The following is a 15,354-nucleotide window of genomic DNA, read 5'->3' as shown; positions in this document are numbered from 1 at the left end:
TATATATATATATATATATATATATATATATATAATGTATCTTTTTTTTTTTTTTTTATATTGCAGGAGTACACACAACATATTGATGGCAGTAAGTAGGCCTTGTATGAAACCTATTTAAATGGTGATAAACATGAGTGAATTAAGTAATAAACTTTTGTTTGCACCCAATAATGTTAGAGGCTCACACTTAGTATAGTTGTCAAACATTAGGCCTGTATTATTAAAATAGTGTGTTTTCACAAGGAAGCATGAAGTGTATGTTTTTTGTAAATACATCTATACCAGCTTAGATAGTACTATATATATACACACACACACACACACACACACACACACACACACACAGTGTGTGTCTGTGTGTGTGTGCATATATCAATACATACTACATATATATTAGTATCAATTCAGAGATGTTCTTGAAACAAGAACACATAAATGATTAAAGGACAACATTACAATGGCCACCAAAGGTAAGTAATATTTAACACAAAATCCTGCTGTACACGTACAAGAAAAATGTTTGCAGTTAAATAGGTGCTTTTATAATTGCATGAAAATAATATGCACATGCAATGATTACATCAATTAACACACCCAAATGCAATGTTTTGCTGCAAAGTCAATGGCAGCTTCTCTAAACTTAGCAACTGGCTCCTGGTGGACCATTACTGAACAGACGATTAAAACATAAATATTTATAACACTATTCATTAATTAGGAGTGTTAACATTTCCAAAACTTCACGTGTACAAGAACATACTTGAAAGTTTGGAAACAACACAGTCTTCAGCATACATACAATAGTAATTAGATAATCTGAAGTCAACAAAACAAGGCCAAAGACATATTTTCTGAATTATAACATTTATTTTTTTTGTTCCTTTTGCGAGCGAGTAACAGGCCTGCTTGTTGTCTCTTGAATTTTCCTTTTTCTTTTGCCACCAACTTTAGGCACAACAGAGCCACTTTGAGTGGCCTCTGGCACTTCACGGGCAGGGCTTGTGGCCAGTGACTCACCTACAGGGCTTTTGGGCAGTGACTGTTCACCTACGGGGCTTGTGGCCAGTGACTCACCTACAGGGCTTGTGGCCAGTGACTCACCTACAGGGCTTTTGGGCAGTGATTCACCTACAGGGCTTTTGGGCAGTGATTCACCTACAGGGCTTTTGGGCAGTGATTCACCTACAGGGCTTTTGGGCAGCGATTCACCTACAGGGCTTTTGGGCAGCGATTCACCTACAGGGCTTTTGGGCAGCGATTCACCTACAGGGCTTTTGGGCAGTGACTCACCTACAGGGCTTTTGGGTAGTGACTGTTCACGGACAGGGCTTGTGCCCACTGACACATGTGAGCAAGTTGGTAGACACTGCACAAGTGATGGTTGGTCTGTTTCATGTGTGTCTTGTTTTGTTTTTGTCGCCTCCTTTGTAGGTGTCTGCTGCTGAATTTGTACAGATGGCAGCGGTAGGATGTCATCAGGAACCTGCACAGCAATGTCTGCTACTTGACCGGTAACATTTGGGCCTGGTGAATGAATATCAGATGAATGTGGTGAAAACTGACCTGCATGAACAGATCCTGGCTGTGAGGTGTTGAATTGTGGTACATTAGTCATTCTCCAGTAATTAGCTTGTGTTTGCTGAACAACTAATGCTTCGAATGAGGTGTTGATTTTTTGCAACTGTTTAGGCACTTCAATGAAGACTCTGTGGAGATGTGCCAATTGTGAAACTGTTTCTTCCTGCAGTGCAATCATCCTTTCCAGCACTGTCATCAGGTCAGAATGGCGACGATTTTCTGCTTCCACAATTTTTCCCTCAGAAGCTACAATTGCATCATATGTGGTATTTGCTGGACGTTTTGGCGGTAAAACAGTTTCAATTGGAACCTCTTCATGGTCACTTGCTTGTATTTGTGTGTCTATGGCGGCGGCGGCGGCATCATCATCATCATCATCATCATCAAAATCCTCTTCATCATGTTCTACAAATAAATGTACACATTATTAAATGGCATGTTAATCTCTGCTGTGTTACTATGTAATTGTACTGTGTCATAAGTAACAACTAACATGTTTCCATACGTTTTATAACCTCACATTAAAAACTACCTTGACTTAAGAATAATGTTTGGACTCAGTATGAAATATGAGTGAATGAAAACTTGCTGTAAACTCACAACTCCTACATGAAAGTTAACATCACTAACACAATACAAGTTGGCTTACACTTCATTTTCACTGACACTAAGTAATCCTATTTAAAGAAGATGTGCAAAACAAATAATGAACATGACAACATAACATATAGAAGAGCACATATTATATGGCCACCAACTGATACACTCACCTTCTAGGTGTGTTGAGCTGGCTGACCCAGGTGAAGACACTTGTTCAGTCTCAGGTGACACATGTCCTTCAGGGGCAACTATATATAACAATAACATAAGTTTTACATTTACATGTGTAAATATTGAACAAACAGTTATTGTATGTTCTGTATTTATGAGTACCTAACAGCATCATTTCCTTAACCCAAAATGTGTGTGTGAAAGTGAACATAAATAGTTGTAATAACAATGTACATGCCTGTGTACTTAGAACTTTTGAGTTCCCTAACATAAAACATACTATGTTCCTGCAGTAATGTGTGAGGATAAATAGATTAAATTTGAACATAAAAATCATATGTTGTGTAGTGATATCAGTATCATAATGTACATAACTATCATGAGATGACCATTCACAATGGTTATCATGAAGGTGGTCATATTGCACAAAGTGTTGTTTTTGGTAGAGGATATGTGTGGTACATTAATATAAGATGTGGCACACATGAATGTGGCTGTGACTAAACAAGACAACACATGCAGTGTGTGATAATGTGTCGTTGATAGTAGTAGTTCAACTATAGATATGAGTGAACTAATGTGTGACGTACGGTTTGATAAGTAATGAGTTGTTGGGGCATTTAGTAGCTAAAGTGAAGCTTTCAAATGAGTGTGATTAACTTCAGTTGTGCTAGTCAGGTTGTAAGAACGGTATTCCCTTCCCCAAAAAGCCTAATCAGCCACACCTTTCAATTACTTGAAACAGGTGAAAATGGTGTGAACTAAGTTGACCCTAAAATGAGGCTGTAATTAGTGTGTGTGCTGAACCCCACCCCCTCTGTTGAAGTGTATGCTGTGATGAGATATTAATTGCAGCTGCTTTAACACAATGGTAGATGAGCTAAATAGTCGTGTGCAGTTTTTAAGTTATGAAAACAATGACATAAAATATGATACGTGTGCCTCATTATGCTGTCTGTATATGAGTTAAAGCAAAAATGGACCTTTTCATAAACAACTATAGATGTGTTAGTGCAAGTGATGTTTGTAGGCCGTTGCATGCAATATATTTGATGCATGCTTAAAATAGGCAGTAATGTCATGTTTGTCGGAGTAAAATAAATAAAATACACAATAATATTATACATATTTCTGTTCTGTACCTGTAGCTAGTAATAATTTCTCATTAACATGTGTTACACATGTGTACTACCCTGTTGTTCCCCATCTTCGCTCACCATCAATTGCTTCCACTGCAGCAATGCATTTTGGGAATTCACATGTAAATGAGCACGCAATGGCACGTGCTATATTAGTTACTGCTTTTAGTAGGACTACAACATATATGTCTATTTTGAGATATATATATATACAGAATCAGACATATACATATATAGATGCAGGTATGCTTATATTGTGAAGACAGTATAAAAAGCAGTGTAACTATGCAAAATAACTGTAAGCAACGACACGCCTAGTACAGTAATATTTCTCACCTGGTGGAAATTGTGAGGGGTAAATTCCTATATCACGGTCACCAGGTAAGCCTTCCACGACGACGGGAAGTAATTTTGCCCGAAGCAGCTCCTCCAATGGACTTAATATGAGACGTTGTGGTGTCGGCCCACCTCCAGTGCCAGTAGCATGCACGCGTTGGTGTTGTATTTTCTTTTTCAATTTGGACCTAATATCATCAAATCTCTTGTGACAATTCCGCTTGTCCCTCACATGATTCCCACACGCATTGACACCAATGACTATTGTGTCCCACATTTCTTTTCTGCTTGCTGAACTTGTCCGCCATTGAAAAACATATAAAATATATGAGGTAAATTAATAATAATATAAGCACCAGTTTCCTACACTGCTAGCTGTTCCAAGAGATAGCAAACATGCTGTTTTAGGTGTAATATGTGAAGCACATGAGCATTCACTACTAAACCTATACATGTAAGCAAGCTTGCATTCATATTGTATGCAGTTATGGCAAATTGACCGCCTGTGTTTAGTTGTCCTTGTAAGGCATGATAAAAAGCTGTGTTTCCAGACTAATTAACATAGAAAGATATTGTGAACCCATATTTGCATATGAACAAAACTCAGATGACCTAGGATCACATGTATTTGAATAATAAATGTAAAGGTACACTTACCTAGTAAATGTCCATATATACTGTCATAGTGCTCCAGAATGCCAGTGACAAGAGCTGTATTTTCCTGGTCATTGAAGCGAGGATTACGTGGCTTCTCCACACGTTTCTTCCGAGCAGGTTTAGGGTCAGAGCTTGGCTGGTGCTGACTGGACTCTCCTTCTTCCAATGGAAGAGCCTCCAAAAGCTGCCCACCAGCAAGCACGCCACCACCATCCACCCCATCAGCAACTGCGCCACCAGCAGCACTCCCAGCACCAGCACTCCCACTCCTAGCACCAGCACTCCCACTCCTAGCACCAGCACTCCCACTCCTAGCACCAGCACTCACACTCCTAGCAACAGCACTCACACTCCTAGCACCAGCACTCCCAGCACCAGCACTCCCACTCCCAGCAACAGCACTCACACTCCCAGCAACAGCACTCACACTCCCAGCAACACCACTCGCAGCACCAGCACTCCCACTCCCTGCAACACCACTCTCACTCTCAGCAACATCACTCCCCTGAACAGTACGTTCACTCCGACGCGTACTCGCACGAGTAGCACTCCCACTCCCACCAGCATCACTCTTCCCACGCTTTGCGGGCATACTTCCAGCACTCACAAAAAACAGACAAGAAATGTACAGCCAATCACACGAAACACTTCCACATATAAAACAAGACAAAGATGTAAACAAAACAACAATGGACAAAGCTCACCCAATACACAACAAGTCTCTCAGTCAATATGCAAATGTTCAAACAGCCAGCTCTGTGCGTCTCTCTCTCACTCCCAACAACACAGAGAATGATTAGCAGTACACGTTGCCTTTAAATATGGCGCGCAATCCAATACATGCTTGTTTCGCCTGATTCAGCAAGATTTGTGATTGGGCAACCTAACAGCACCGCGCCACGCACGCCGATACACCTGTGTGTGATCGGCTAATCATCGTGAGAGTGGGCGGATTTGTTTTCGGCTTGATTTGGAATGTATTCGGCACTTACTGCATACGGAGAGGAAAAATCGCCAATAACATGACTAATCGGTAAGATTGCCGATTTCACATAATCGACGCTTACTGCATGAGGCCCTATATGTGCACATACCATGTAGCTAGCATTTGTCTTCATTTTTGTTAGGTCTATGATGATTTTTAAACTTTAACATTAAAACATTTGTTTTTTAATAATGATTCTAATACTTCATCACTGGATGAATTCTATATATTCTACGTAGAACCTACATTCCCCATTACCGAATGGTCACTACTGTATTCAGTAAACATACTGCATATTGTGGTTACCGTATCCATAATTTCCACCACTCATTATCTGGTGCCCACTCTTCTCGTCCTTCCATCATTTAGTCTCTTAGGTCACCGTCCATGTTACCTGGGGTCCTTTAAACACCTTTTCTATAGGGTGTTTACGTTGTTGTATAAGACCAAAGTCCTTAAAAAAAGAAATAAAAGCAAAGGACATTGCAGGTTAACATCAATGATTTTATAAATGCATATATTTAATCATGTTCTTTTTGTCCAGTTTGCCCAGTGGTTTCATGCAGTCCTCACGCATTAAGAGGTAACTCCTGTATCTATTCATGAAGGTTCCAGCTCTTAGGGTGGTCATATTCCTGGAAGGCAGTCAGCAGCACATGGGTGCTGCTTGTCTTCCAGAAGTTAGATGGCTAAAGGAAGACATTTTTCAGGTTGTGGCAACCCTAACTATCCTTGCGGCTGGGGAATGCCAGGGGAAACCGACCTCAACATTCACCAGCCGCAGGGGGAAAAGCCATGGGCAGCTAGTAAGCTAATATTGACCTGTTGCAATTTCCTGCGGCTCTTGCCTTTCCCAGAGCTGCAGGATGTTTTTCTCCTGTGGGTCTGGAGAGGGTTAGTCTATACACAGTACATCTGTAGTAAACCTCATTGTTCTCTCTTTCTGCTGCAACATTACCACAAAAGCCTCTGGGGGTCTGAGGTATATCCGAGGTATGCCTGGGCATATTTACTGTAATCAACTATGGCAGTGTTTCTCAACAAGGTTTCCTAAGAGCCTTTGGTTTTCCCAGGCATTCATAAAGGTTCCCTGTAATTTTCAGTTCATTTTAAAATTGTACCAAATACAGAAGAATTTACAATGCATCTGATCTCAGAAGAGCTATTAGACAGGGTTTGGGTTCCCCAGAATTTCGCTTAGGGTTCCTTAACCAAAAAAAGGTTAGAACCCACTGAACTAGGGGAACAATGTTATGCAGTATATCTCTAGTTCTAATGATAGTGAACACAAAATGGCAACAATTTTGGTTAAGAAATGGCAACGCAACACCCATTGCTGCCATGATAAAATGATAAGACCTACACTGGCATTTGTCTTTCTTTGATTAAGAAAAGAATAGTAGTAAGTATTCCACTCTGGACTAGAAGGAGCTAGTGTCTGAAAGCAAGCTCTTTTTTTCTTCTTCATGGTTTAAAGTGCAAAAAGCAGTTCGGCAAACTACACCATTTCACATGCTCCTTCATTTTCTTTGGGTTTGAATTTAAACGAATAAAGACCCAGTGTTTTCCCACTTATTATATGTCCAGCTGAGAAAAATCACGTGGTTTATAAAGCATTTCCTATTTAGAAAAAGTACAGGCCATATATAAAAGTAATTATGACAACGTTTGGCAATGTCATAATGCCTTAATTATTTTTGTGACGCGTATTTGTTCATTATGTGTCTGAACTTTTAATATGTTGTATGAGAAATTACAAGAATGATTTTTTTTAATACATTATAACTTAGTAGCTTTAAGAAACATAAATCAATGTAGCTTTCCTTTACACGTTATATGCCATAATTCTGTGCAATAATGTTGATTATTCACAAAAGTAACATTGCTTACATGTTTAAATAGCAGTTACTGCCTAGATACACTGAGTTTGCCTTGTTAAATTGCATAAAAGAAAATGATTACAAAAATTACATTAAATAAAATAGGGGGGAGGGGGAGCTGATGATCAACTGGATCTCCACACTAATTTTAGGTAATAGATAAGTGAGTCCTAATGATGGACTGGTGGGTACAAAAGCTGTGAATTGAGAGTGAATAAGCAAAGCACAATGCACAAAGCAAGAGCAAGAGAGAGTGAATAAGCAAAGCACAATGCAGAGCACAGAGAGACTACCAAAGAATTCACTTTGTTGCACACCACCTAATTAAAACCTAACCTTTAATATGGAACTAATAAAACATGTATCACTGTATTAAACGTATGAACATTAATTAAGAAGTAATATAGTGGGACAGGGTGGCCATGAAGCCGACATAAACCCCGGAAGGGTCTTAGAGTAGAAAGTGTATACTTGATGGCCAGGCATCCAAGAAGGGAGCTCACATTCCTACAGTATGAAGGCATTATCATTTCGCTTGACTCATGAATGCGTTTCACGCACTTATTTTGAGCCTTCCGAGATTTACGTCCGCTCCCTGGCCACCCTGTCCCACTATATTACTTTTTAATTACTGTTTATACCTTCAAAACAGCGATACATGTTTTATTAGTTCCATATTAAAGGTTATGTTTTAATTAGGTGGTGTGCAAGGAAGTGAATTATTTGGTAGTCTCTCGGTGCCCTGCAAAAAAATGACATTCAAGTGACATTTTATATAATAAAAAGTAGAAAAATCACCAGCCGTGCGTCTTCTACTACTTGTTACAGGTCAGGGACTCTGATTTGCAGCCACATGTGGTTTGTCATTAAGCAGAAATTAAAATGTTCTTCTAGTGTTTACTATTATTATTGCACAATGTCATTTCTAATGCCTTTCTCTCTGAAATGAATACATATAAGGGAAATGAGTTTGGGGAAATAGAATCCCATAGCTGATTATTTGCTGACTTTTTATTCTGTCCATGGGCCCAATGACTGTAACATGGCATAGGTTTTTGTAATGAAGGTCAATTCAATCTGAATAGGAGATTACGTTTGTAAAAATAAAGGTGACTTCAAATAATTCAATTAAATTATCTCTTGCATTTACACAGACTTGCAGGTGATTTCAGTCCATGTGGTAATCATTACAAAAACATTCATAGCATTTGGCTTATTTCTAGATCTCATAAAGAGAAAGACAGATTAACATTGTCTGGGCTTTAACTATCCCACTTTTGGCAATAGTTTCAGCAACATTTAAATCCTCTTGGTTATGAAGATGATCTGGTAAATTATATTTTCTTGTAATTCATGCATGTTTTAGTTACATTTAAACAACGATTATTTGAAATACTCTTGATTCAAGCTTTTTTTTCTTTTGCTACTTGAAATCATGCAGTAAATAATGTTACATTTGGAATTGTAATAATTCTGTACGTCCTGAGCAGCTACAGTATGAGTGAAAATTAAAAACGTTTCACCATTATCGAAATATTAAGCTTTGTACATTCATGAGAACCTACAGTACAGTATATGAAAATAACCTACAGTACAGTATATGAAAATATCAATCAGTTGATGGGCCCAATCCCATTAGAAAATAGAAGCAAGGGAATTGTGCGAGAATTTTGGGTTAAGGAGCCATAGTAATGGCTTGTAGCCTTTAATGCAGGTTACCCACTTTAAGCTCCTTGTAGCCTTGCACAAGTCACTTTAACTCCATGGCCTCCACTCATTACTATTTAGACTGCAGGCTCTATTGGGCAGAGGATTGTGACTGAAATGTTCTATGTACAGTTTTGCGTACTACCCAGCACAATATAAGAAAACACATTATTAAATGGATTGAGCACATAGAAGAGGTGGTGGAGTATGTTTCATATAGTATGTAACATATAGTTAAACCACATCTAAAACTGATTATAAGGGAAGAAGTTTATGAAAATGTAGAGACCTTGCGGATAGAAATTAGCAGTGGAGGTAAAAGTACAAAGAAAATGTTTATAGGGATATGCTATAAATTAGAGGTACAGAAATTGGGGGGGGAAATGTGGCTCTTACGGAGGCCCCGCGCTCTTCCCATGCTGGGGGAACGCGTGAGGCCTCTGTAAGGCCATTGACTCCGGCAGCTTCTGGCGATGCAGTGGGCGTCTAATGATGTGTCTGGGTCACATGACGTCGTTAAGTCCGAAAACGGCAGAGAAAATGTGAGGGGGCGGAGAGCAGGCAGGGGGAGCAGACAAATAAGTTTGTGTACCCCTGCTATAAATCACCAAATACTGAGATTGAGGAAGCCAAAATACTTTTAGAAACGGAGAAGGCATCAAAACTAGGTCATGTTTGCATAATGGGTGATTTTAATTATCCAGACATAGACTGGGGCAATGAGATTAGCATTACAATGAAAGGAAACAGGGTTTTGGGAGTGCTAACAAACATATACATGACCCAAATTATTGAGGAATCAACCAGGAGATGGGCTGTACTGGATGTAGTGATATCATACAATGTCGAAGTAATAACAAATTTTAGAGTCCAGAAATATTTGGGCAACAGTGATCATAACATGGATTATTTTAAATAAATGATCAAAAACCATATTACTTGGGTTCAACAAAGACTTTAAACTTTAGATAGATTTTAATAAACTGAGGACTAATCTACAAGTAATACATTGGGATGATGTTTTTGCAGTGAATAATGTGGAATATAAATGGGCTAAATAAACAGGTAGGGGGGGAAATGGACAAGAAGAGGCAGGCATTTAGATTCTTAAAGTCAAGGGACGGAGGCATCATATCAGAATTATAAGGAATGTAACAAGAGTTGCAAAAGGGCAATCAAATTAGCAAAAATTGAAAATCAAAAAAAGGATTGCAATAGAAAGTAAGATCGACCTAAAAAAGTTCTTTAAGTGCCTTAATAACAAAAAGATTAGAAAATAAAATATAGGACTCTGTCAATGTGAGATGAGCAAGCACATTATTGGAGATAAGGAAAAAGCAGAGGTATTAAACAAATACTTTGCCACTGTACTTTCTAGGGAAAATCAATTGCAAAAATAGAGCCACAGGTTTAAGCTACACAACTTATCAGTGAACAATTGGTTAACTGAGGAAGAAGTGCATAGGCAGCTTGATAAAATGAAAGTAAATACGGCACCTGGCCCAAATCGCATACATCCAAGGATTCTTAAGGAGTAATTGCTAAGGACTATTTCCACAGTACCACAGCTCAGTACCACAAGATTGGTGTAAAGCAATGGTGCCTATATATAAAAAGGGAGCTAGATCACAAGCAGGGAACTACAGACCTGTTATTCTAACAGCTATAGTGGGGAAGCTACTTGAAGGTTTAGTATGGGATAATATTCAGGAATACCTAATGAATTACAACATTATTGATAAGTCAGCATGGATTTATGAAGGATTAGTCATGCCAAACTAATCTTATTTGTTTCGTTGAGGAGGTAACGAGATATATAGAACAGGGTAATATGGTTGATGTTGTCTACTTAGATTTTGCAAAGGCTTTTGATACGGTCCCACATGATGTTAGTGTACAAAATAAAGCAAATTGGACTTGTAAATATATTTGCACCTGCATTGAAAACTGGTTGAAGGATAGACAACAGAGAGTTGTCGTAAATGGAACCTTTTCAGGTTGGGATAAATTTGTGAGTGGCGTACCTCAAGGATCGGTACTGGAACCCCTGCTTTTTAACTTATTTATTTATGATCTTGAGGTTGGCTTAGGCTACCCTTATAGTGCTGGCAATGCGACGGTCGCTGGAAAATCAAATAGAGATGACTTCCAGCGATCGCGACCAATATGTCGCGCTGTCGCGTCTACTATAAGCGCACACGATGGTGACAAAGCATTTGTTTTGCTTTGATGTCGCGCTGCTGTCGCCGTCGCTGGCACTATAAGCGCAGCCTTAGAGAGCAAAGTCTCCATCTTTGCTGATGACACTAAATTGTGTAAGGTAATGCAATCAAAGCAGGATGTAATTGCTCGCCAAAAGAACTTGGATAGACCAGAAACTTGGGCAGGTAAATGGTAGATGAGGTGTAATACAGATAAATGTAAGGTTATGCATTTGGGAAACAAGAATAAAAACAGGCAACTTACAAATTAAATAGGGATAAATTAGGAGAATCCTTATGGAGAAGGATTTAGGAGTGCTTGTATAAAGCAGGCTTAGCAATAGTGCTCAAAGTCATGCAGTAGCTGCAAACGCAAACAAGATCTTATCTTGCATTTGGAAATGGATGGAAGGGGAATAAACATGATTATTCCCCTCTATAAAGCATTAGTAAGACCACAGCTTGTATATGGAGTACAGCTTTGGGCACCACTCCATAGAAAAGACATTATGTAACTAGAAAAATTGCAGAGAAGAGCCACCAAATTAATAAAGGGGATGGATAATCTGATTTATGAGGAGAGGCTAGCTAAATTAGATTTGTTTACATTAGAAAAGAGGCATCTAAGAAGAGATATGATCACTATATACAAATATATTCGGGGACAGTATAAGGAACTTAAAAAAAAACCTATTCCTCCCACGGACAGTACAAATGACACAGGTCATCCCTTAAGGTTACAGAGCGCCATAGTGGGCGTGAAACATGTGGGAGGAGGAGTTTTGTCATTTTATGTAGTTTTCATTAAAGATTTTTTTAACCTTCAAATCTGGTGAGTTCCCCAACTTCTTTTCATAGCAAGCGGTAGTCCACTGGATCATTTTTTGTTTCCATCCCTTAAGGTTGGAGGAAATGAGATTTCACCAGCAACAAAAGGAAAGGGTTCTTTACAGTAAGGGCAGTTAAAATATGGAATTCATTACTCATAGAGACTGTGATGGCAGATACAATAGATATCTTCAAATGGAAAAGTATACAGGGATATACCAAATAAGGAAAGATGGGAAGGATGATGAACCAGGGAGAAATCTGATTGCCATTATTTGGATTTTCTTTCACATTAGGGGAGCGCAGCTTGCTTACCCAGAGTAACAAGAGATAAACACAACATAGTGTAATGGGTCTTAAACAAACTGGAATATGTGAACTGGGGTTACTGGTCTTACTCACATCTTCCCCAAAATTAAAGGTATTTCCAAAACAATGGCAAATATTTCAGTGTGTGCTGACCGATGAAATACGTTGCCTGGAAGAAAGAGAAAGTGCACTAGTGCAGATGGTAATGCAAAACTCTTTGTAGAATAAAAATGTCTTCAAAAAGCATACTTATAAGATGTAAGGTCTTTTTGGCCTATACCAATATAAACAGAGTAACAGTTTTTTTTACTGGGATTGAGGATAGCTCACTCTCACCACCTCTTCTCACTCAGATGCCGGCATCTCTCAGTCGAGCCCTCGCACTTCCAGGAACACGCTCCCAATGTTCCTCCATTGCAGTGCAGAACAGAAGCATCTTTTACTCGTTCTGGTATAAATGGCTCTCACTCAATGCGTTTAACCGCTTAACAGCTTCGTCAGGAGTGTGTTGTCTCATCAGTCAGCGTATTCTTTTATATCTCATCTCTCTTACTCCTTGGGCAGAAAATAGCTAATGGCACAAGTGCAAGCAATTATTAATTTGCTCCTATTTCAATCATTTCTATCTTTACCATACTGAAGTAAATTAGGTGTCAGAAGATTATAATTTAAAAAAGGGGGTATTAAAACCTGGACGTGCCTGTGTACGCACACACAAAATGTATGTAAAAACCTGCACCCCCAGATCTCTCTGACTCATTTTATGCCATAAATATATTCCATACTTGTCTTCACTTGGTAAAGGTAAAGGAACACATAATACAATAACGACTTAAACATTTTTAGTCCGTGCTTACATCACAGTACTTCAAATAAACATACTTGTATGGAACAGAAATGTGTCTGTTTTCAGTAATAGAGGAAAAACGATACCATTCTGTATAAAAAATGGGAGTAACACTGTAAACGTTTTAAAATAGATGTTCCAAAATTCTAACTAAATAAGAAATACCATGTAGATCTATTAGGGGTTGAAGTTTTTTCCTTCCTGGCACTCTTCCCGCCGTCCCTCCACCCCTCTTCCCTCATTTGCCTTTAGGGCTACTCTACCTGTGATGTGTTGGCGTTACTTGACAAAAAGTGCGAAAAAACATTAGATTTATGCCAACTTCTACCCCGAACAGCTCCACAGGATATAATTTGTTATGTAGTTAGAATTTTGTAAAATCTATTTTAAAACCTATACAATGTTACTCCCACTTTTTAGACACAATGGTGTAGTTTTTCCTCTAATACTGAAAGCAGACACATTTCTGTTCCATACAAGTATATGTATGTTTAAAGCATTGAGTAAGAGACGTTTGGAGCAGAGAGAGAGAAAGATGATTCTGTTTTGCGCTGCAGTGGAGGAATATCTGGGAGCTGTACCCAGACGTGTGAGGGCTCGACTGAGAGACATCGGCATCCGAGTGTGGAGAAGCGGCGAGAGCGAGCTATACTCGATCCCATTGAAAAGCTGATACGCTGTGTATATTGTTATATGCCTAAAAGACCTTACATCTCGTAAGTGTGCATTTTTAATCTATAAAGAATTTTGCACTACAGACTGCACTAGTGCACTTTCTCTTTCTTCCTGACAAGCTATTACATCAGTCAGCACACACTGAAAGATTTGCCACTGTTTTGGAGGTGCCTTTAGCTTTGGAGAAGATGTGAGCCAGACCAGTAGCCCCCAGCTCACATATTCCAGCTTGTTTAAAACCTATTACATTATGTTGAGTTTACATCTTGTCACCCTGGGTTTTGTGTACGTAATGTATTTATTTCGGTTAAAACTGTACATAGAGCACTGTGTATTGCTCACTCATTCTGGAAGGATTGGATAGCCCTATTGGATGCTGCAGTATTAACAGGATGAGCAAAAGGCCTGCAATTTGGGAGATATACAATCCTCTGTTATTTATCCTTTCTAGGAAACTAAAGTACACTCAAGCAATGCGAGTTAAAATGATTTGGACTGATTGAGTACGTAACGTTTTCAAGGAACCAGACAGCTTGCAAATTCACAAAAAGTTTCATCAAATTGTTTAGCCAATTCTATATTTCAAAAATTCAGACAACATCCAGAGCCGGGAAGGGAGAGAGAGAGAATCATCTCTACCCTCTTTCCTTTCTTCTCTCTCCTGCTTGGTGAAGGTTAATACTGTTTGTGTTCAAGCCATTTTCAGGGAAGAAAATGAGCAATTTTACTGGGTTTGTAAACTTTGACTAAAATGTCCCGCATCTCAGGTCATTTGGATATTCAGGGAACATCATGAGGGCAGTCTAAGGGTTAATTTACTTCCCATACAACCTTTCTACTAGTAAAGCAGTGACAGCTGCATTCAGAAATATTAAGGAAATTATATTTGCAGAAAAAGATAGTGCAACATCTACACAAATATTTTTACAGGCACTCAGTTCAGTGCACTGAAAACTATTAGGCTCTGAAAAATAAAAAAAATACAAAACCTAAAGTTGAATAGTAAATTACAGGCCACATACAAATCTGATGCAACATTCTGTACAATCCTAATGTGCGTTTACTATTTTTCTATTTACCAGTTTTCCTTATTGGTCACTTTCATTAATAGATGCGAGGAGTGCATATCCATGTACAGTCACATACAGCATACAACTGCATTTTATTTTGGAGCGAATTAGCTGTTATCATTTTATCCTTTCACAACTTGCACCAGAGAAGGAGAATAACCAATTGCATTAAATATAACATTGTTTCCATCAAGATGACTCAACGAAAAAAAGTAACCTGCCACAGCTCACATGTACTGTAACATATCTCTCTATTAGACATGTTCCTTAAAGGAACATACAAGCTTTTGAGAAAATTATAACTCCCCCATTTTAAGGGGTAATCAAAAAACAACTTGAAAAGTCAAGGAAATATGATGTGTTGCTTT

The 15,354-nt window shown here is 38.7% G+C and overlaps 1 protein-coding gene across 1 annotated transcript; it reads right to left on the bottom strand.

The window, feature by feature from the left end:
• Positions 1-868: 868 nt before the first annotated feature.
• Positions 869-4,129, bottom strand: LOC142492405 (uncharacterized). The gene is made up of 3 exons (XM_075595048.1): positions 3,828-4,129; positions 2,352-2,429; positions 869-1,986 (listed from the first exon to the last, which is right to left on the bottom strand). The coding sequence occupies exons 1-3, from the start codon at positions 4,102-4,104 to the stop codon at positions 869-871; spliced, it is 1,473 nt and encodes a 490-aa protein (XP_075451163.1). The 5' UTR covers positions 4,105-4,129.
• Positions 4,130-15,354: the final 11,225 nt, after the last annotated feature.

The sequence above is a fragment of the Ascaphus truei genome, chromosome 4 (genome assembly GCF_040206685.1).
Source record: "Ascaphus truei isolate aAscTru1 chromosome 4, aAscTru1.hap1, whole genome shotgun sequence".
Classification (NCBI taxonomy): Eukaryota; Metazoa; Chordata; class Amphibia; order Anura; family Ascaphidae; genus Ascaphus; species Ascaphus truei.
Note: the sequence above shows the minus strand (reverse complement) of the source record. Positions and strands in the feature narration are given on the sequence as shown.

What these genes read in the sequence shown, in the direction of transcription:
- LOC142492405 (XM_075595048.1), bottom strand. Translation starts at nt 4,104, where the DNA reads ATGTGGGACACAATAGTCATTGGTGTCAATGCGTGTGGGAATCATGTG. An exon ending in CCCCTCACAATTTCCACCAG is followed by an intron (nt 2,430 to 3,827) that starts GTGAGAAATATT and finishes TGTTATATATAG; the next exon opens with TTGCCCCTGAAGGACATGTG. An exon ending in CAGCTCAACACACCTAGAAG is followed by an intron (nt 1,987 to 2,351) that starts GTGAGTGTATCA and finishes ATTTATTTGTAG; the next exon opens with AACATGATGAAGAGGATTTT.